At 37.4% G+C, this 22,524-nt stretch overlaps 1 protein-coding gene across 2 annotated transcripts in view; it reads left to right on the top strand.

Moving 5' to 3' along the window:
• Window positions 1-2,222: 2,222 nt before the first annotated feature.
• Window positions 2,223-22,524, top strand: part of ANKUB1 (ankyrin repeat and ubiquitin domain containing 1) — a 39,204-nt gene continuing 18,902 nt past the window's right edge. The window contains exons 1-3 of one of the 2 annotated variants that reach the window (XM_023519991.1): window positions 2,223-2,755; window positions 4,098-4,213; window positions 13,879-14,013. In XM_023519991.1, the coding sequence (XP_023375759.1) occupies window positions 14,001-14,013 (13 nt within the window). In that variant the 5' untranslated portion in view covers window positions 2,223-2,755; window positions 4,098-4,213; window positions 13,879-14,000. Of the gene's footprint in view, window positions 2,756-4,069; window positions 4,214-13,878; window positions 14,096-22,524 lie in introns of both variants that reach the window. The other variant, XM_011374224.2, reaches the window with a different exon arrangement.

Below are 22,524 nucleotides of genomic sequence, written 5' to 3'. Positions count from 1 at the left end.
ACTCCCTACGGCAAAGTATGATGAGAGAGACTCAGCAAAAACGTGTCGTAAAACTTTGGATCTTTTTAAACTTCTTGGTAAAAAATAGCATCATGTTATAGTTTTAATTTACATTTCTTCTATTATGAGTTAAACATATATAAATATTTGAAAGCCACTTGTATTTCTTTTTCTGTGAACTGTTTTAATTTTTGGTCATTTCCTAACTAATCTATTGGTACTTTTAGTAAATTAAGAAAATTGATATTTATCTATAACAGTTGTAAATATTTTCCTCAGTTAATTTGTCTTTGACTTTATGTCGAGTGATTTTTACCATTCAGATTTTTTAAAATATAGTTGAATTTATCAATGTTTTCTTTTATGGCTTCAGTATTTTTTGTCATAGAAAGATCTTATCACTGGAGATGACTAAAAAAAACTTCTCATAAAAATATTATAAGGCTAATGCTTTTATAGCTCTATTTTTACATTTAAAGCTTTGATTCACTTTTAATTTATCATGAAGGTGGGTAAAAAGTATAGGCTTACTTTTTTTTCAGGCTAATCTTATCCTATCTAATTTCCCTCACACCATCCCCACTGATATGAGACGCCACTTTAATCATACACTAAATTCTTGTAAGCCCACTTTTGGATAGTGGGGGAAACCTGTAGTAACTTAGGAAGAATTGACAAATTTAATGGTTTGGATACTTCCTTTTGAGGTAATGGTATGCCGGTCCATCTATTCAAGTCTTTTATGTTGATTGGTTGTGTTTTTACAATTATTTGATACACTTCTTCTGTATTTCTTGCTAAGTTTATTCCTAAAATATTATCTTTTTTCTTTTATAAATGGAGTATTTTCTTTTATTATGACTTCTATATTGTCATTCATTTCTAGAAAGCTATTCATTTCCATATATTAATTTCAAACACAGCCACTTAGTTGAATAATTCCATTATTTGTAGCATCTTAAAATTTTAATTTTCATTATTTTCTTGGTTTACAATTATGTCTTCTATGATTGAGATAATTTTACTTACTCTTTTCCAATTATTTAGAGCGTGCTCTTCAAGAAAACTAGTAAGGGAGAGAGTTAAGCAGGATTGAGAAGAAGAGAGAGCTGAGGAAGGATGTGGGTTTCAGGTAAAGTCCAGCCACAGCATGATCTACAGGGATCTTTTGTAGAATTTTCACCCCTTAAGATAAGAAGGTGGGCCTTTTATAGCCCCTTAGCAGTCAGTTATTGAGGGAGATGCCTAGTTTTCCTGGCAAGTCAGCTCCTATCAACTGAGGACAGATCTTTGGAGAAGAGGGTATAGCTATGAGCCTTTAGCAGTCAACAGTCACAGCACCTGAAGGGTATGCGGGTGGGCAAGATGCCAAACAGATTTAATCATACCTTATGTTAAAATGCTTCCTATTAAAATGTTGACAGCATAAGAAGATATAATTATGTTGTAATACTTGAAAAATATGAGGCAAAAAGAGTTAGCTCTGCAATGAAATCCTTTGCCTTTTTTATGTTTTCCACTTTTTCAGATTTCTTATAGTTGGAACTCAGGTTGAGAATCAGAACAGAATCAATCAACAGGTTAACATTTACTATGCTCCTACCATGTGACTCATTGTGCTGAGTGTCATTAAGAATAAAAAGAAATGCAAGATGAGGATTCTATCCTAGATCAAGAAGAATTTCAGAAAGAAGATAAGATTTGCATATATGAAAAAAATAATTAGACATAATACCATTAAACCAGGTATATCATACTGGGATTTCAGAGGAGAATCTTAGAATTAAGTTCTAAGTAAAATGCTTACTTTATAAATTTGAGTAATGGTGCTTAATATCTTTGTCATTTACTGAGTGGGGTATAAAATATTTTCCACCAACAAGTTTCAGGAAGTTGAAGGAGATAACAATGGGAAATTGTTCTAAATAACATAAAGGCAAAGACTAAAAGAACTGCCAACTATATTGTGTTGCTATTGGGCAAATTCCATTATGCAGAGATGGGAAGGGAAAGCCACAGAGTCAGTTGCCTACACATTCATCTCCCTGGTGCAAGTGGTTATTGTTCTGTACCCAGTGGCAGGATTAGAAATACCAATGGGGAACAGTACACAAAGTTGTTATGGAAACCAGAATGCTTCAGCGAAGAGTTACTTGCAGAGACCTTTCAGGATTATCGCATTCAATAAAAGCAACTATGTTTTGCTTCACTCTATGGCTGGACATCCCAATCAAATATCTATTTTGAAGGGTCCTTCAATCAGCTGTACTAAGTGAATATGGATTCAAGAGTCAGTAGATGGTGATCACATCACAAAAGTATATTTTATGTATGGCGTTTTTGTATTACATGCTGGACTCTTGTTCACACTTACCCTAACTACTGTCAAGCTTTCTGGTTTCTGTAATATAAGAACAAAGTAGCTTGACTGCTGCCACGAACAGAGAAACATTTCCTCCAATGTAGTTGCCATATGTATTGCCCAATACCGTGATACTGCGAATCTGTCTCTTCACATTCTCTTAACTTACTTTCGAGGCTAGACAGTAACCGCTAACTCTGCTCATAAATTTCATCCTTAATTGTGAATTGAAATTTTTCCAACTATCCAACAGGATATTTGAAAAAAAGTTTTTTTTGTTTTTTTGTTTTTTTCCCTGAGAAAATGAGGATTTTCATAGCCTTTGAGGGCTCTTTTGAACCATTCGAAGTTTCAACAGATGAAACCGTAGAGGCTGTCAAGCTGATGATAAAGGTATGTACTTTTCTCTAAGCCACTAAAATGCATACTAATTTTAATTATGCAGTGAAGTTTAAACTGCATATGGGGTAGAGATTATATTTTTGGATACATTTTCAGCAAATGGGGAACTAAAACTATTTCAAAATATCATCGTTTGCTTACACTATAGTTTGATAAGAAGATAGTAACTATGGAAGTGTTAGACAGGAAAGCAAACTGAATCAGTAATTTCTTGAGAAAAAATCGTTAAACTTCTCTTTATGAAATCTGTGGGTTTTGCATGGGCCATATAGTATTGCTGCAATTCTTCATAAAAAGCAAAACAAACTCTAGGCTATATAAACGGAGTGTGCCAGTTGTCAGATAGATGGCTTGTTTGATGAGCAAGCAACTATAAATAACCAAAGTATTTGGGAGATAGAGAGGATTTTGGAGAACTTCTGGGCTACATCTTCATTGTGCATCCAGGGAAAATGAAGCTCAGAGAGGTTGCATCTTACCTAGGATCACAAAGTCAGAATAAGAACAATTTGGGTGTAATAACTTTATCTTATAAACTTTATATAAACAGTTACTCTAAAATGGAAAATTAGGACAAATATTTAAGTTTTGACCATCAAATGGTATTTGACTTGGAAATGATCATAAGGAGCATTTACTGAATCATGATATTCGATAGATTACTGGGATCACTGAAATCTAGATCTTCGATCACAGAGGCTCTTAACCTTTATGTGGCATGGATTCCTTTGGTAATCTGGTGAAGCCTATGGACTCCTTCTTAGAATGTCTGTAAATGCATAAAATAAATACATACAAAGAAAAGGAAACCAGTTATACTGAAATATAATTTCCAAAGATTAGAAAATACATTTATGATATAGTGATATGTGGGCTTCTTTATTAAAACATTAACAAGTTCTAGCAGTGTATCCGATAACTATTATAATTTCAAAGTAGTGATCAGTATAATATTTTGAGATAACTGCAGCAACTATAATGTGATATGAAAATATCAGTGATTCCTTTCAGTGACAAAGTCACAGGTACAGCCAGCTACTGTTTCCTACATCCATAACTGAAAGAAAATCTCAACTTCATTTGGAATTAATAAAAATGAGTTATAGTTTTATCCCATCTAAATTCTATCCATAAACTTTGGGAAGCTCTATAGACTCCAAGTTAAGAACCCCTGTTTAAAACTTCTTCCTTCCGTCTCAAACAATTTTATAATGCTCGGTGGGAAAATGTAAACAAAAAGAAATTACATGTTAGTTTGGTAATGTAAATATGTATTGATTTCATAATATGCTATTGATTTTTAAGGATTATTTCCACATTCCTCTCTCTGAAGATGAACAAGGGAGGCGGTATCTGGAGCTGACGTATGCTGGAGCAGCCCTAGAGGACAGCTGGAATCTCGCTGATGTTGGAATATCCTTTTGTTCAACTCTCAAATGCTTTGTTAAGGTATGATGATCAGTATAACATTTGTTCAAGATGCCTATTTCATTTTGAATAAACTTGTGGCTACTTCAATGAAAGTAATTTCATTACTTAGGAAGAGGTATACTCTTCTTGCCTTCTCCTTGTCTCTTCCACTTGTATAACTGGTGTTATGTACAATTTGTGCTGTAAGGGGCAATAAGGTATAGAGACTGCCTCAAGTTCCCCCTTCTTTCCCTTCCTATCTAATTTGTTGCCTGCACCAAACAGTCATCACAGAGCAACCCACAAATATTGGAATAAGGCCAAGAGGAGGATCTTGAATATTGATATAAGTAGAAAATATTTAGGTCACTTCCATGGGTCCACAATGGATTAGGAGCAGTGAAGTGAAGAAAGGGAAAAAAGTCTCAGTAACAATAAGCATGAATGGGCAGATTCTGCATTCAAATCCAGCCAGAGTAGCCATTTATGAATTAGGTGTATATACAACAAAGATAGCCTTTTCCATTTATAAGGTCCTTAATCTGTGGTGCTTGATTTGGGGACCATAGATGGGCTTTAAGAACTTTATAAAACCCTAAAACTGTCATATATGAAAAATTACATCTCTGGAGATTTTCTGAGTGGAGGATTTTTAATATTTGACAATTTCTTGAAGAGACAGGTGGCCTGAAGAGCTTGATTTGCTCCCTAGGGCAGAAATATTATTCAGTATTAGTTCTTTACCCCATAAAACATGAGCCTCAAGGAATTTAGCAAAGTACATATTCCCTGCCAAGTGAGGCACTTATTTTCTCATATTTAACATTTTAAAAAATTTATGGTAGCCAAAGCTTACTCTCTTTGTTTTAATGTTTTACTAGTTGACTAAGTTGGAAGTCTATATTTAAAAGGAAAATTCTAAAATATTTATTATTATGTATTAAAGACAAGTCACAGAAAATAAGCATTATATCATCCTGTTTATGTAAACAAAAAGACCATATTTGTATATGTGTCTAATATTTTTCAGCATTTAGTCATTTATCATTTCAATATTATTAAAGAATTTTTAATTATCAAAAAGGGAAATAAAAACAACTCTGATTTCTTCTTTTCTTCCTCTGACATTCAGAAAATTGTAATATAGTACTTTTTAAGCAGATTAAATTCCATATCATTTCTTAAATGTCTTTTCTTTTACATCTTTAAATATACTTATACATTGTGGTTTTGGTACTATATAGGTTAACCTTCTAAAATTTCCTGGAATTTTTCAATGCCCATAATGATATTTAAGACATTTCTATTGTATGCTTAGTTGGAGACAGTGATACAAGCTGATTACTAATATTTGAGCTAGCTGGAGGAATTTGATTGAAACATAGGTATTCAGAAATATAGATAAATTGTGTCAAGAATATGAATAGGATATCATTATTTAACTAAGAACTGACTTTATTTTTCTTATTTAAAATTTTATTAATTTTTGACTAGGTAGGACATTCACACGGTGCTCACTTCAAAAGATACAAAAGGATATACAGTAAAAAGTCTCCTTCCTATCTCTGGCTCCCAGTTTCCCACCCCTGAGGCAACCTGTGTTCATAGTTTTACTTATAAAAATATTTCATTATGACAATAAAGTACCATCTATCACAGTGATGCAAGCCTCTTTTGCATTGAACTCTAAACTTCTCAGGAGTTTAAACTGTTAATAAAAAAAATTGAGTGTAGAAGTTAAAAGGATTTGTTAAAGAGAGTCAAGATATAACCAAGTGTCACAAGACTGGCCAACACATAGGGTTTAATTAAAAATTCTCAAGTTCCAGGGAAATCTTACTGACCTTAATATTTACCTTCTCCAGTAGAATCATGTTTAGAGAATTTCTTATCACTGGGTTTGAGAAAGAAAATATTATCTTTAATCTGAAGGAAGAGAATTACCTGCAAAAGTCATAAATACTGGTTTCTATCCTAACTTAGCTCCTGTTTAGATTAGATAATAAAATAGGCCTAGTCCAAAAATTCATATAATTTCCTGTGTATGTATAACAGTCCAAAACGGGCTTAGAACAAAAACACTTCATAAAAATATCCATGCCATAAGGAAAGCAGTCATATCTGCTTTCTGCTGTTTGATCCGCCTTATGTAAACAAAGGCTGTATTCTAAGTCATGTTATTGCTTTATTGCGTAATTAGACATATATAAATTATATAGTACCTTTCCTATATTACTTCACACAATTAGTTCTACCTACTCAGAATCTAGAAAAGCTAGAGTCTCTTAATTTATTTTGGTACAACTTAGAAATATCAAGATGTGAACCAAACACTTTTATAAGGTTTAAAAACTTGGCAAGTAAGCAATTTTTCTTTTTAAAAAGGTGCAAGTAGATATAAAATAATTAAAATATTTGCTTTATTGTGTTTATTTTTTGTGTGGATTACAAGGTTTTGCTTAATTTATCTGGGAAAGACAGATAAATTAAGAGGTGATCTACTCTTAAGTACATTTTTTAAATAGTCAATACATTTTCCAGTTTCCCTGCATATTACATCTTCTTTCACGGTAATGTAGACACATTTGGAAAAGTGAGTGGGAAGGGGGGTGACATAAGAATAGTGGGAAAAGAACATTGCATTAATTTTTCCTTTTTTTTTTTTTTTTGTGAAAAAACTCCTATAGAAACCATAAGAAATACTTTCTATGGCATATACCTCCAAGCTCTGTTAACATAGGAATTAGTCCTGCCATTAACTATGGATGCTGTTGCAGTTCGCTACGTTCCTGTAAACCATGGTGTGAGGCATTGCCAAGGCCAAGGTGACTGTCCAACATATGGAGGTGCTGTTGAATTTGCCTCCCTCATTCTAACCGGTGTTACTGTGGAAATTATAGCTTGATTTTGTTCACTGTTGTAACCCAGTACCTAGAGTAGTACCCGGGACATAGTAGGCTCTTCATAAATTGGTGTTGAATAAATGAGTTGATAAAGGCCTTGAGAGGCAAAGTATGAAAATTAACAAGAAAATACGTGATTGCTATCTGAAGCAGCTATTAAGTTAAGATGCATTTCAGGGTTTGGATTCTCTACCTTACTATGGCATCTCTCCTCCCTCTCTACTCTCATGGCAAGGTGCTCCTGTATCCTTGCCCTTTTCGCTAGCCAGCATCAGGGTTTTTAGCTGCAAGCAGCAGAAATGAACATTAGACAATTTAAGCAGAAAATAAATGTATTGAAAGGCTATGAGGTAGTTCACAGTTTTGACAGAAAGATTGGAAAATCTGGCTCAGAGATTATGCAGCCAGAAACAATTTCTAAATCATGCCCAGAACTAGTCCAGAAAGACCACCAATGCAACCATCCTTGAGCCTTTGAAGCAGGCACTGGATACTGCTGCCAGCCTTGCTGCCAGGACAGAAATGCTTCAGACCCGCCACCACAGTGTGGATTCCCCCTCTGCTGCTTCTCTGTCTTACTGGCTCCTAATTCTAAGTGAGAGTGGACGATTAGGCCTATTGGGAGCAGCTTGGTCACAAGTCCAGGCCCTACTGCAAAATGGACTGAGAAGCAACTATCTGGCAGGTTGTGCCTTCCAAAGTGTGAGGTGGGCTCAGTGTCCCTAACACTCCTCTGGTTTCCCTGACTTCTATCATTATACTGCCACCAAACCACGGCTGGGTTAAAATTTAGTTAATCCATTTTGGCACCCTTGGAATGTTGTTTTATGGTAAAAGATTGGATTAATTGTGGTACCATTGAGTAGATGTTTATCAGACAAGTTGTAGAAGTTTGAACAATACACTTTGAACTAATAGGTTTAAAAATGATTCAAAATAATCTACATTTTAGCTTTTGAAAGGCACTATTAATGTATAAACACCAAAATCCAGGAGACACATATATGAATGTAGATTTTAAATATAGTTTTATACACAAAAACATGTAAACATGCTTCATAAAAATGAATGAAAACATGTTTCTAATGGCTATCTTTTCTAAGATAAGACACAGAGAATAGTATGTAAAGAATTTGGTGAAGAAAGATGTTTAAATTCAGTGTTCTAGACTCCAAGCATAACCTCTCTGGGATGACTATCAAGCAAAGGGACAAGTTTATGAGGTTAGATGTTTATGAAGACATCTCAGCTTGAATTCATTCAGTTTGACAAAAACAAACATTTCCTCTTTCAGTCTACTCTGGAAGGTTGGGGCAAGTTTCTGCTTATTTGGTGCTGCAACTTCAAGAAAGCAAAATATAAAAAAGCAGAACTTGCGAAAAATGGTGTATATGATAGAAGCTTTGTTCATCTCCTCTTGCGACCATATCAGAACTGTGACAGAAACACAGAGCAAATAGCAAGCAGAACCTCCTGGATCTAGATCAAGAGAAGCCCTACAACCAGGGAGAGAAATAAAAAATCACTCTGAAATGGTCGGAAGTAGGAAGGGGCCAAGACACGAGGCTGCCTGGTCCCCAGCAGCTGAGTGGAACAGAGGCTACAGCATCTGCAGCCAGCAGCTGTGGGACGTTCCCCATAAGGGGGCCGTGTCCATGACCATATTTTTGCGGTGACTGGCCTGCTCACTCTGACACCAGCACCTAGTTGGCTCCTGGATGGCAGGAGGGGGTAATGGGGCAGGGGAAAAGGGGGCACCAGAGACTTATAAGGGAATACTGAGTTGTTGAAAGAGGGCTAGATTTAAGGTTTTCTCCTGAGCATAAGTGCCCACAGCATCCATTGTTTCTCTGTTGAGCTCTCCCCCACTCGCAGTGTGTGGAGGTAGCACTGCCATCATCAAAGGTAGTTGAGACATCATCAAACTGGATAATGGAGGTCGCTCTGCTCAGAGGATTCCCTGAAGCTCTGCCCCAACTCATGGCCCTACCCAAACCACATCCAGCTGTGTTCTCCTACAAGTCCTGTGTCATTTGCTGAGCAGCACCAAGACTTATACTGGCCTTGGTTTCTGGCATGGCTTCTTGAGGCAACTATAAGCACAACTATGGATTGCTTGCTGAATCTTAACAGGTGGATCCAGAGAAGCACAGGCTGGGGCTAAACTTGGCCTGCAGCTGAACCCTTCTCAGGACTGTGCTGCTGGACACCTACTATACAAAGCCAAACTAATAAGATCAGGAGACATAGGAGCTTTGATTAGTACATAGAAACAGACACAGAAAACTAGCCAAAATGGGAAGACAAAGAAGCAGAAACCATATGAAAGAACATAATAGAGATTAAGGAAAAATAGAGTCAAGAAATCTAACAGATACAGAGTTCAAAACACTGGTTATAAAAATGCTCAATGAAATTAAGAGACATGTATATGAACTCAGTAAGAACTTTAACAAAGATAAAAAACATAAAAATGGAAATGAAAATTATAAAAGGGAACCAGTCAGAAATGAAGAACACATTATCTGAGATGAAGAGTATATTAGAAGGAGTCAATAGGGTGGATGAAGAAGAGGATTGAACCACTGATATAAAGGACGGAGAAGACAAGGATAACCAATCAGAATGGCAAGGAAAAAGTAATAATTTAAGGAGCCTATGGGACAAAATTAAAGGTAACAACATTTGTATCATAGGGGTACCTGAAGGAAAAGAGGGAGAACAAGAAGTTGAAAACCTCTTTGAAGAAATAATGATGGAAAATTTCCCTAATCTGGTGATGGAAATAGACATACAACCCCAGGAAACTCAGAGAGCACCACCAAAAAATGAACCCAAAGAGGCCCACACCAAGGCACATCACAATTTAAATGCCAAAGTTTAAATACAAAGAGAGAATCTTAAAAGCTGCAAGAGAAAAACAATTCGTTATCTACAAGGGAACACCCATAAGACTGGCAGCGGATTTCTCAAAAGAAACTTTGCAGGACAGAAGGGTTTGGCACAAAATATTCAAAGTGATGAAAACCCGGAATCTACAACCGAGAATATTTTATCCAGTAAAGCTATCATTTAGAGTCGAAGGACAGATAAAGAGCTTCCCAGACATAAATAAGCTAAGGGAATTTATCATCACCAAGCCAGGAAATGTTGCAGGGACTTCTTTAAGAAGAAAAAACAGGTATCAAAACATGAATAAAAAATAGTAATAACTACATTCCTATCAATAAGTACCTCAAATGAAAAAGAAGTGTTTCAGCCAGAAGATAGAATGGCTGAATGGTTAAGAAAACAAGACCCCTACATATGCTGCCTACAAGAACCTCACTTCAGATTAAAAGATACACACAGACTAAAAGGAAGAGGATGGAAAAGATATTGCCTTGATGGACCTAGAGGGTTTTGTGCTGAATGAAGTCAGATAGCGAAAGACAAATATCTCATGATTTCACGTACATATGTAATCTAAAGAACAAAATAAACGACACCAACAAAAACAGAAACAAAAAAAGATACAGAGAATGTTTTGAGGGCTACTAGACAGGGTGGGGTTTGGGGGACAGTGATAAAGGGTAAAGGGATTAAAGGGATTAAGAAATACAAATGGATAGATACAAACTAGTCATGGAGGTATAAAGTATAGCATAAGGAAAATAGTCAACAATGTTGTAAAAAAATATGTAAGCGGGAAGAAGGGTACTAGAAGTAGGAAGAGGGCTACTAGAATTAGTGGGGTGACCACTTCATGAGTTACATAGGTCTCTAATCACTATGCTGTATAACTGAAAGTAATGAATTATTGTATGCCAACAATAGTTGAAAAAAATTCACTGAATTGTACAATATAAATATGAGCAGTTAATTGTCTATTATGTTTCAATAAAGCTGGGGAAAAAAGAAAAAAGCAGAACTTGTGAAAAAAAGATAGCAGTATTCAAAACTTGCATTAACTTCTGTTTTCTTTCCGTTTCTTTAGCTATTTCTATTTTATTGTTAATGTGCATGTATGTATTTACAGTGAATTGCATTTGTTTTTTGAGGACAAAAGTGGAATTATTCCCATGAAACTGATCTATATATGTGTTTTTATTGAAAAGTAAGACACTTTGCATGTGCCACCTACCTTGGTGTCTTGTAAAGAAGAAAACATAATTTTATGTATGTCCAGCAAATATTTGTGTATAAATTGTTTATTTAACAGCATCTGACTTCCTTGGGTATAACCACCAGTGCTCCCTCATTCAGAATACTTGGGGAGGGTGTCCTACAGAGAGATGCCTCTCTTATGTAGATAAGGTGAGCTAGCAGATTGCCATTAACCACATCTACCTGCTCCTTCTTCACAAAACCGAAGTGAGGAAGTATCTCCAGCTGGTGAGCCTCATTAGACCTTAAATTGGGTTTTTCTACAAAAACAAGGTTTAGAAAATGATGGATATATTGAGTTAAAATAGTTCAGTGAGGACTATGTTCCAGACACATTATGAATTGAATGGGCCTGAGAAGTTCCTGGATGCTAAAAATAAATAAATAAATAATCTCTGTAGGTGTTAATTTTCTTGAGACTTATGAATCTGGCTTCATTAATAATTAATATTTTCTTCCTTGCACTTTTGATTTTCATCTAAAAATTGTCAGATATTTTACAATCCTCTCTTATATTACTTATTTCAGAGCTATATATATACCTAGTTTATAGTCATTTATTTTTACATATATATAGATGTTTATTTGTATTCTGAGAAACTTATTTCTCTAACATTATATAGTAGCTAGTTAGCTGTTAAGAGTAATTTGAGCCTTTGATACTTTGTTTGTACATTATCCATTTAATTCTAAACATAAATTTGTATTCAAACCAAGGGTTAAAGGGAAATAAGGGTAATCATAAAAGAAATAAGGAACAGCTATTATATAAATGTAATTATATAAAATTATATATAAATATAATTTTTCTCTTTTCCTATATTTTAATTCAGTTTTCATAGGAATTTCTTCCTGCTCATAAATATCACATGAATTAGGTTGGGCATGTACTTGCCTTAATGGAGCCATAGTAAAGCATGAGCATGGTAAAAGTGAAAGGGTGAATCCTATGTCCTTTCAATTTTTATTTAGTGGATTTATGAGAAGCTATTGAGAAAGATTGTTCCAAGCACTTTAGACTCAGGGAGCAGCTCAGCTTGCTGGATGGCTTATGCTTAGTGGAAGAGAGCCAGAACCTGCTCTCAATGATTTGAGTCACTAAAATAGATCTTAAATCAAAGCACCACAGCCTAAACTTCCATCAATAACATTATTCCTTATAGGCTCTTTCAAAGAGATTTGCATGTTGATTATATTATGGCAATGTATTATCTGGAAGGTGAGGAATAAATTTAATGCATTATAAGCCTGAAGCAGGGAGGGGCCCCTGGAGAAACCAGGCGAATTTTAATGGGAGAAAGTGGGAGGGGAACAAGAAAGGGACAAGTGTGCAGTGACTGGCTGGAGCCCCCTCGAAAAACCTGTAGGCCAGATGCTGGCTCCTCAGTTTTGCTCAAGGTTTGTAGAGGAGAGGCCAGAGTTACAAAGTTGTGGGGCACTCAGTGGCATCTCTGTGCACTCACATCTGCCAAGCCAACAACAGAGCACTAAAGAAAACCATGATTGACCTGAATCTGCTAAAGAGGAAGTAAAGCCAGTTTCACTTTTATTGTTGTTAGAAAGGTGAAAATGTTAATCTTTCCTCCCCTCTCCCCATTTTCCCCATTTGCTATGTTTTTAGTTTGGGTTTGGCTTGATTTAACAGTTGTTAACCAAAGATTACTAATACCTCTCCCAAACTTTCCTTCTTAAAACTATTTCAGCTATTTCAGTTCCACTTGCTTTCCCATTTAGACTACAAAATAAAAGAAACAAAGGACAGTTTTTATTCACTTACATTTGTGTTGTTGCCACCAGCCCTCGATAGACAACCGGACCACCAGAAATCAGTGAGTTATAGGAAACACACCCTTTATTCAGCCAGCTGTGTCTGCCAGGGGTACGCAGACTCCAAATCAAGCAGCCCCGAGATGCAGAGGTACAGGGTATTTAAGCCCTAAACCCCGTACCTCTGCATCTCGGAGTACAGGATATTTTTTCTTCTTTTTACTAACTGTCAACCCACAGATCGGTTGTACAAGTGGGGATACAAAAGCAGAAAGCTTATTGTTAGAGCGTTATGTTCCCATGGGCGATAGCCAAGCAGTAATTTTTCAGCCAGCACATTTGGTACTTCTTTTTTCAAATAATAAATGTAAATGCACGTGGTTATTTTTTTTTGAAAAGGACAAAGGATACAGACAATGAAGAGCATAAAAGGATAAGCAAAACTCCCTTCCCACCCTGAACTCGGTTCCACTCCCCAGAGATAACCTTGTACAGAAAGGATTTTTTTAAATTGAAGGTTTAGAATCCATAGTATTTCCAAATTAAAGTGCATCATGACAGTTGTTTCAAAAATAACACGTCCTGAAGCTCAGCATGGATATAAATTATCCACACTCTTGTGTATTTGGGTCTGTAGACTTAGAAGTAAGAAGGATCCCAAAGCCCTGCCAAGACTCCTTCACTTTACTCAAAACAGAACTCAATATCCTCAGACAGAAGAGCAAGACTCATACCAGAAGTCAAGAGACTTAACTAGCCTTTGCTTTCATCCTTAGCACCCATGTGTGGGAACTAGAAGCACTCAGAGCTACCCTCCTAAATGTTTGTCCCTGTGTCAACCTCCAGATGGTGCTTATTTCTGAGCTCCCTCCTTTTCTTTCTCCATAGGAAGAAGATAAGCCTACTCTTTATGTGTTCAATGCAGTGACCCAAGAGATGATGCCAATAATGGAGAGCACTTCCCTTCTTGGTAAAAAAGTGTCTCAGCTGAGAACACTGGTAGCTCTGAGATGTGGCTTCCCTGTGAGTGTCTTCTGTCTCCGGACTCCAAGGGGACTGGAGATGTACGACTGCAATACCCTCAGGGACTACCAGACTGACATCGGTACTTCCCCTACACTTGACCCAGCTACTACTCAGCACTAGGGTTCTTTGACACTAGACTTGCAACAGATGGAGGAGTTGTTTCTAAACTAAAACTTCTGTAAGCACAGTGTGGATGTAAATTGTCAACACTACTCTCTGGTGTCTGGTTCTGTAGACCAAACATAAGAAAGGTCTCGTAGCCCTGCCCTGTCTTGCTCTCTTTACTCAAAACAAGAGGACTTAATATTCTCAGGATGAAAGAGCAAGACTCAAACCAATTTATAGTTTTCTCTTTCAAAATATCTTTCAAGTATATATAAAAGCAAATTCAAGTACATATTCTTTTTCCTCTTTTTAACATGTGGTAGCAAATATACACACTGTTCTGAAACTTGCTTTATGCAATTTCATTTTAAAATATTGTCAGTTATACTAACCAATCTTTCAAATAGGGTAAAACCAATACTGTGCAGGCTGAACAGCTGCCTCACTGAGCTGGCATTCATCCTTCAAGGACAGATTACAACCTCTCTTTAAATATTGTACTTCCAGATCATGTCTGCTGTAGCCATACGCCATTGAGACAAACTCAGAAGACTGTCAGTGTTGTTTTTACCATATTGGAAATGGCTCAAAACTTACAGAGATTCTTGCTTGAGGCAAATGAGTCTTCGCCGACATTTAGCACATCTTTAGTTAAGGTTGTGCTGTAACATTTGTCACAATGGAATTTGATTTCTTCCAGCATATAATAGGGCTTTGTAGACACTCTTCAGTTCAGCAGCTTTGTCCTTTATAATCGCTAAATTTGCATTTATTGTTACTTCTCCTGACTATTACATTTGCTTATTCTTTCCTGTTATTTTTAATTGAGGCTCTCAAAATTTTGACATCAATTATCACCGCTGTTTTTGATCAGAGGAAGCAACATTCTAGGATTTGTCCTCAGAGTACTTCATTGTGAAGCACACACCTACTCGGTGAGCTTGCTGGGGTATCAGCCCTGCCCAGAACATAGCAGGGGCTTAAGTAAGGCACACAGTGGCATTTGTCCCTAAGCAATTTATGATCTAGTTATCTGATAAAATACCAAAGGATAAATGAGAAAATTAGGGTGATTGCTCAGATCACGATGTGACATTTGGCCCAATCCCCAAATTTTTACAGATTTAAAGAAAGCAAAAAGCTTCTGAATGCTTAAATAGTTTGCTCAGGGTGTGTCAAGAATTATATCAGCATCTTAAAATAACCCTCTAGGAATAAGGGTTTTCAGATATAAACTTAGAAGCTCAAGCATGACCAGGGTAAACTGCTTTGGCCACCATGAGGACACAAGGCATGGGAAGAGAGGCAAGGAAAAAAGGGTCTCAAAGGAAAAGGAGGAAGTATTTGGCATAAAGCACCCCTAATATTCCTTAAGTAGCCCACCTTTTTAAAATAGAGGGTAAAGTAGTCTTTGATCAGCCTCTCTTCCAAGTTCTCTTCTTTCTAGTCAATAAATTATCCCTGATGCTTTCTGGAGTTGAACCTTGACTTTTTCCAAAGGCAGCGGAAAATCAGAAGATTTTGGGGAAGCAGTCAATTTCAGATTGAAAAATCAAAGATTTCGGTAGCTCAATTAGTCATCACACGTGCTAGCTCATACGGAAATATACAAAACTGCCTCTGCATTCTGGTCATTTACAATAAATTGTTAGAAACGAGGCATGCACATATACTCAGTTATAATCCAATAAGACAGCTAGCTCAGTGTAGGCCAAAAGGCTCAAGGGAAGGCATTCTGGAGAATGTGGGGCTCAAGCACACAAAGGTGCAGGATCATCTGAGAGGGGGAAGGGAAGAAATTTCTGCTTCTGGGCCAGGAGAAAAACACGAGCCACAGGTTCATGAACATGGGCTTAATGCAGGGAGAACAGAAAGCAAGACATCATTCTGAAGAGTGGAGGAGCCTTGCTGAGACCAATGGAAAACATAGCTGAAGTCAGATTGAGAAGGGAATTAGGAATGAGACAACAGAACACAGGCTTAATGTGCTTGCAACCAGAGCCATGTCCATTCTGGAACAGGAGTGCTTTAACAGAAGTTTAATCTGCTAACAAGCAGCATGAAATATTGAAAGGAGTGAAGAGAGACTAGAAGCAGGGTGATATGCTAATTGGCACTTTTGATAATCCCAGTATTAACTAATTCCACTAGCAATGGATAAGACAAATCTGAGAAGCTCAGGAGGAAGGGAAAGAATGTCATCCTGGATCATATTAAAGAAGAGGGAAGAACAAAGTTTAGACAGCAGTGGTGAAAATTAGGAAAAGGAACTTATGCTTTGGGTCCTAAACTTTAGATATAAGGAAACTCATAGTATCTTTTTTCCTGCACGTTACTGAGCTAGATAGTGGCAAAGCTGTTAAGTACAACTGAGATCGTCTAATTCTCCTCCACAACAGACATGGAGCTAGGGCTTGAGTGATAGTTTGAATAGCAGATATTGTTATAGGTGTCCTGCCCATGGAGTTGGGCAACGAGTCCTATGAGATGTGGTTTCCTTAGATAGTAAATAGAGAGGGACATGTCAAGGCACAAGGATTAAAGACATCCTGAATTTAGGGCAAGTAGATCGAAGAGGAGTCAGAAAATGATACCCAGAAAACTGTCAGAGTCAGGAGGAGAACTGGGACTTTGCATTGTTGCAGATGATAAAGAAGAGACTTCTAGGATGCTGGTAAAAGGCCAAAAACAATGCCTGAGAAAAAACTTTTGATTTGGCTTACTGGTTTAATTGGTGAACTCAGAGAGAGCAGTTTCAATAAAGTGGATGGAGACAGGAATTTTGTAGGGATTAAGAAGAAGATAATAAGGAATTAATGAATCTTTTTGGTGATAGAATATTTAATAATTAACTTATCAAGAATTTATCAAACCTAAACATCCCCTAAAATTTATGATTTTGTGACTTGAGGTTTAGTAGCACATCATATAGTTACACACACACACACACACACACACACACACACCCCTCTTTTCTTGTAACAACTTATATGAGATAGATGTTCATTTTAGCCCACTTCTAGCTCCTACGTCTCTATCCTGGCTCTTACAGCTTCTTATCTGTGTACTTGTCTGCTTGTTATTCTGTCTACATTTTATATATGTTTATAAACTGACATTAATCCTTTCTGGAAGAAGGTGTGCCTAAACAAATGAATGAATGAGTGAATGCCTTTTTTTTACAGGATGATATCATCGGTACTTTTCACTGTAAATGTCTCTTGCCATGTAATCATGGCTAGCCTGAACATACCATATCCAAGAGACTGTTTCAGGAGCAGGCCCTTGTCCGCTCAAACCCTGAAATCTGGGCTGGCTCCAGGGTTCCTCTATCAGGCTCCCTTAGGCCCCTTGGAGACCTACTGTGCCATTTTAATTCCTTTTACAGATGAGAAAATAGGCTCAGAGAAGTTAAGAGACCTGCTCAAGGTCATACTGCTAATAAACGGTAATTGCACACTCAAGATTAGGTTGTTTCCAACAATTTATATTGCCAACCGAGCAAGCCTTTATTGAAACCTATTATTATTGGTACTCTTTAAGTTCTGATCAGTGTTTCATTTTGTTTCCCATTAGCAGAAACCCAAACCAGAGAAATGGCTTCCACATTTAGGAAGAAAAAGCCCAAGTCCGATAGGCAGACCCTAGAGTATAGAGACAGGGAATCCAGAAACTTGGGATATAGGGGATACATGGGGAGAGGCTGGACACTATTCCCTAGAATGGGCGCTATTGCTCACACCTGCTTTCCTGCATGGCTTGAGTGGGAATGGTAGATAGGTTTACAAGAAGAGAGTGGGTGGGTCCAGGTTTTGTAAATATACACAATTTGGGGAATCCTCTTAAAAAATAATCCAAAATTAAGAATAATGAATTAGAAAGCTTATGTAGTGAGAGGCCCTGAAGTGTAAGTCTCAGTAGTTTTACTTTCACTTCAGTTATAGATTTTAGTTGTATTTTCCAGAACATAGCATTTTTCAAGTAAATGTCTATTTCACAACAGAATTCCTAAGCTTATGAAGGAATTTAATGTGTGACAAGGAGGCATTACAAATCGATTGCGATGAAAAGATTAGCTAATAAATGGTGCTGGTTAACTTACTTAGAAATTCTCTGGATAAACAAAAGTTGAGCATTAAGAGAAAAACCATCCATTGTTATCTTTATTCTTTGAGAAATTAAAGCTGCTTTATTGAAAGGAACTGAAACAGATAGTTTTAACACCCGTAACATTTCATTCCGAGATAGAGAATTAAAGCAGAATAAAATACAGGGCTAATGGAGGTATCCTACTATTGATGAGAATTTAAATCATATAGCTTTCTCTGTAGTTTTGAGAATCAGGGCTCATTAGCAGTAGACAGGTTGAGCTAGGGAGAGCTGAGATGCTAAGGTGAGGCAACCACTTAGGGAAGGAAGGATGGACCAGAAAGACCCCACCTGTAGATATCTAGCAGAGGGAGGTTAGCATCAAATAAGTCCTGGTAGTGGGAGTCCTTGAATAGGCAGATCAGTCTGCAAGTAGCAACTGGTAAAATCAAGAATAGGCAGAAGGTGAGCCTCAGGGAGATTTGACAGGGACTTGATGGGTAAACCATAGCATAGCATCAAGGTAGTAAATTAATAAATGAATGAATGACATCAGAGGTGGGAACCTAGACAAGCTGGTTGTTGACATTGAAGGCTCTGACAACATGTTATAGAACTCTAATCCCAGAGACTGGGGTTCAGAGTAAGAACTTCAGTTCTAGGCTCAGAAAACAGAGATGGGACCTCTGTTCTAAAACCCAAAGAGTAAGCTAAGATACTGGGACTTATGCTCTGGGGCACAAGGTGAGGGCTTCATCATGAGAACTAAGGCAAGTTACTAAAATAAGGACAACATCTGAGTAGGATGAACAGGAACACCAACTTCCCACCAAACCTCTGAGCTGTTGGCCTACAATCTTAACATATCCCTTCCTAGTGAAAGTAAGATTGTTCCCTGGCTCTGGGACTGGTCTGGTTCTTCAAATGGAGGCTGTATGATCTCAACTGTGCAGGACCAAGGAGGCTGGGGTATATAATGCCAGGCTAAAGCTTTTCAAGTTCATCTGTGATTTTCATAGTAATCTAAAAACATAGCAAATCATTTAAGTCAGGAGATAAAATAAATGCACTTGGGACAGTGTTTTGTTCCTAGTGCAACCCATAATAATCAAACATTTTATAAGAAAGTTTAAGTACAGCAAGAAGCGTTAGAGAAACTAAATCTATTATGTGAGGATGATCCATATTTTGGAAAATATTTATCATGGCATTTCTACAGATATCTGCAGAACAACTACATGGTCTCTACAGAACAATTCTATAATTCTCCAGCAAAAAGAGTGAGCTCTCCTAGCCAAGGCCAGATTTGTGACAGTGGAGGCAAGCTGGAGGGATGACCAGGCTCTGTGAGTAAACAAGCTTGGCAAATAATAATCAACACACAAAGGAAAGTGAGGCCAAGGTCAAGAAATATAAAACCAAAGTAAAAAGTAACAGAGGGCCAACCCTCACTTCAGGATTATGCGTATAACATAGGACAACCAGAAAGCAAAGACTCAGCAGAGAGAACATATACTTGGATGTGTGTCTACTTGTGGAGTGGAAGCAAGAAGGAAAAGAGAGGGAGGCAGAAAGGAAAGAAAAAGAAAGCAACTGAAAGGAGGAAGCTTTCTAGGCATTATAGAGTCTGAAAGACAAATCTCAGGCCAAATTCTACTCCCAGTTTACTGTATAACTCCAGGCAATTTACCCATATCTTTGTGCTTCAGCTTCCTGGTCTATAAAAAGGGGCCACTGAGTGAACTGGTCTTTTTATCTTCAGTATTCTGTGACCCTAAGATTATGGGTATTACGCTATCCCAGCCAACAAAAATAAGCACGTTTAGAAGCTTTGTATGCCTTCAAAATGCTAATGAGACCAGCATCCCTTTCTACCTCCCTCTCTCCTTTCCTTCTTATCTGCACGTATTTATTATGAGCTTACTGTGTGTCTGAGCCTGAAGATATGTATGGATAACTTAAGTCATGCACACATTCCAGCTCCTACTGCCAAGGCTATCATGTTGATTCAAAGAAGGCCTATCTATAAGCTGTCCAGTGACATCAGCTATCACAGCTGAACCAATTAGTCTTGTTTGGAGACAAGTATGACATAGAAGACAGGAATATGGGCATAAGAACCAGATTGTCCATGTCCAACTCCTACTTCTGCTACCTCCTGGGTATGTAAAACCTGGGCAAGTTGCTTAATCTCATAATGCCTCAGTTTCCTTAGCTGTCAAATGGAGAACTAATACAACCTATCACTTAGTGTTGTTGTGAATCTTAAATTAGCTTATTCATGTAAAATACTTAGAACAATGCAGAGCATGTACTAAGCATTCAATGAATATTAGCTATTCATATTCAATATATTATTATTCATTATTATTCTTATAAATTCAAATTGGGAAATGTAGAGAGACAAAATTTGTTATCAGAAGGGGTAGAAAATGAAAGATGTCATGAAGTAAGGTTGGGTCATTATAAACCAATATTGCATGCATGCCAGAGCTGTCATAGGACAGAAACTGTAAGTTGGGCAGCTCATTGGTAGAGAAAGAGAGAAGACACACAAAGAAACATGGAGGGCACAAGAGAGTTTCTATGGCCTTGATTCCTAATGTACACCATTTCTGGTCATTGTCTCAAGTATAATAAATCCATTTTCTAGAAGGCCTTCTTGCAGTGCAACAGCATAACTAAAACTGAGCCACAGACTGTATGAGATTTGATGCTTGGGCTCAAAGAGTTTTCTATTAGTGTTTGTAAACTGGCAATTCCAAAGTAGAAATAAATGATAAAGAGTTTCAAAGTATATTATGGCAACCAGTTGAGCAGTCCTTTAACCTATCTGGGAAAGCGAGAGGATGGTGCAGTCAAGGAGGGCTTCCTGAAGAAGACGATGCCAGTCTTGTATCATAAACTATTGGTAGTAGGGGTTGGGGAAGGAGTCGTAAGAATTCAGCCAGAAGGGGAAGCAAAAGAAGAAGCCCCAAGGTCAGAAACAACCTGGCGTGCACACAGAAATGCAAGCCAGCCTGCTGGCCTGCTAAGTGTGTGGAGGACAGCAGATGCCCAGAATGGATTTGGGGAGTGGGACAGAACTTCATTTAACAAACATTAACTAAATATTCACCATGAGCCAGGCACCATTGAGAAAGCAGGCATAGAGCTATGAGCAAGAGTAGTGAGGTTCTTACTCTCTTGAAGCTTGTATGTCAGTGGGAGAAGGCAAACACCATCAAGTTAACAGAAAAATATTAAATTTTAAATAGAAATAAGAACTGTGAAGTAAAAGAAAGCAGGATAAGAGGATAGAAATTGATGTGGTAAGGTGGGGGGAAGCTATTTTAGATAGTTAGCCAGAAAAGGAGATGACATTTGAGCAGAGACCTCAATAAAGAGAGAAAAAGTTGTCGGAAGCTTCTCAAAGTAGATTTAGGTAAGAGATTATCGTGGCCTAAAATAGGGTGGAGCTGGTTGAGATGGAGGCAAGGAAGCAGTTCTTAAACATTTCTGAGATAAACATAGCAAGTCTCAGCAGCTGTACAAACGTAGGGTATACGAAAAAGGAAAGGAGAAAGAAGAACTCCAAAATCTCTAGTTTAAGTAGCAAAGAAGATAGTAGTGCCACAAACTGAGACACAAAATGCAGGAGGAAAAGCAGGTTGGGGATGAAAGATGACAAGTTGTCTTTTAGAACAACATGAAGGTGGTGTAATCCTTTGGATGGCAAAGTCACCAGCAGGAGGAATCTGGAGCTGAAGCAGAGGCAAGGGCTGGAGATTTGGACTTGGGAGTGAGTGGTAGATGGGTGGTAAATGACGCCATTAGCATTACTGAGATTGCCTGTTAGTCAGACAACAAGTGTTTAGTGAGCACTTAATAAGTGCTAGGCTGTGTAGCCACCCCTGAAAGAGCCTGAAAAAAAATCTCTACACAAGTAAAATGATTTCAAGTACTGATGATAGGGGCTATGAATAAATTAAAGTCGTAAGATAAAGAGTATTAGCAGGGAGGAGACAGTGGTGGCAGAGATTGCTTTGGCTATGGTGGCCAAGAAGATCCTTCAAGAGGACGTGATTCTTGAATTGAAAGCTGAATAAGATACTCCCTTGTAAAAATCTAGATAAAGACCCTTTGAAACAAAAGAAGTTATGTCTTTAGGTCCCGAGATGGAAGTGGACTTGGTGTGTCTCAAGGACAAGTGAAAGGCCAGAGTACCCTGGACAGAGTAAGTGACACAGGCTGGAGGGAGGTGAGAAAGTCAGGGTGAGCCAGATTGGGTTTTATCCTGAAGAATGTGTAGAGTGAGCAGATCAGAAGGCTGAG

Source organism: Pteropus vampyrus, unplaced genomic scaffold, assembly GCF_000151845.1.
Source record: "Pteropus vampyrus isolate Shadow unplaced genomic scaffold, Pvam_2.0 Scaffold242, whole genome shotgun sequence".
Classification (NCBI taxonomy): Eukaryota; Metazoa; Chordata; class Mammalia; order Chiroptera; family Pteropodidae; genus Pteropus; species Pteropus vampyrus.
This window is presented reverse-complemented; position numbering and strand designations above follow the sequence as displayed.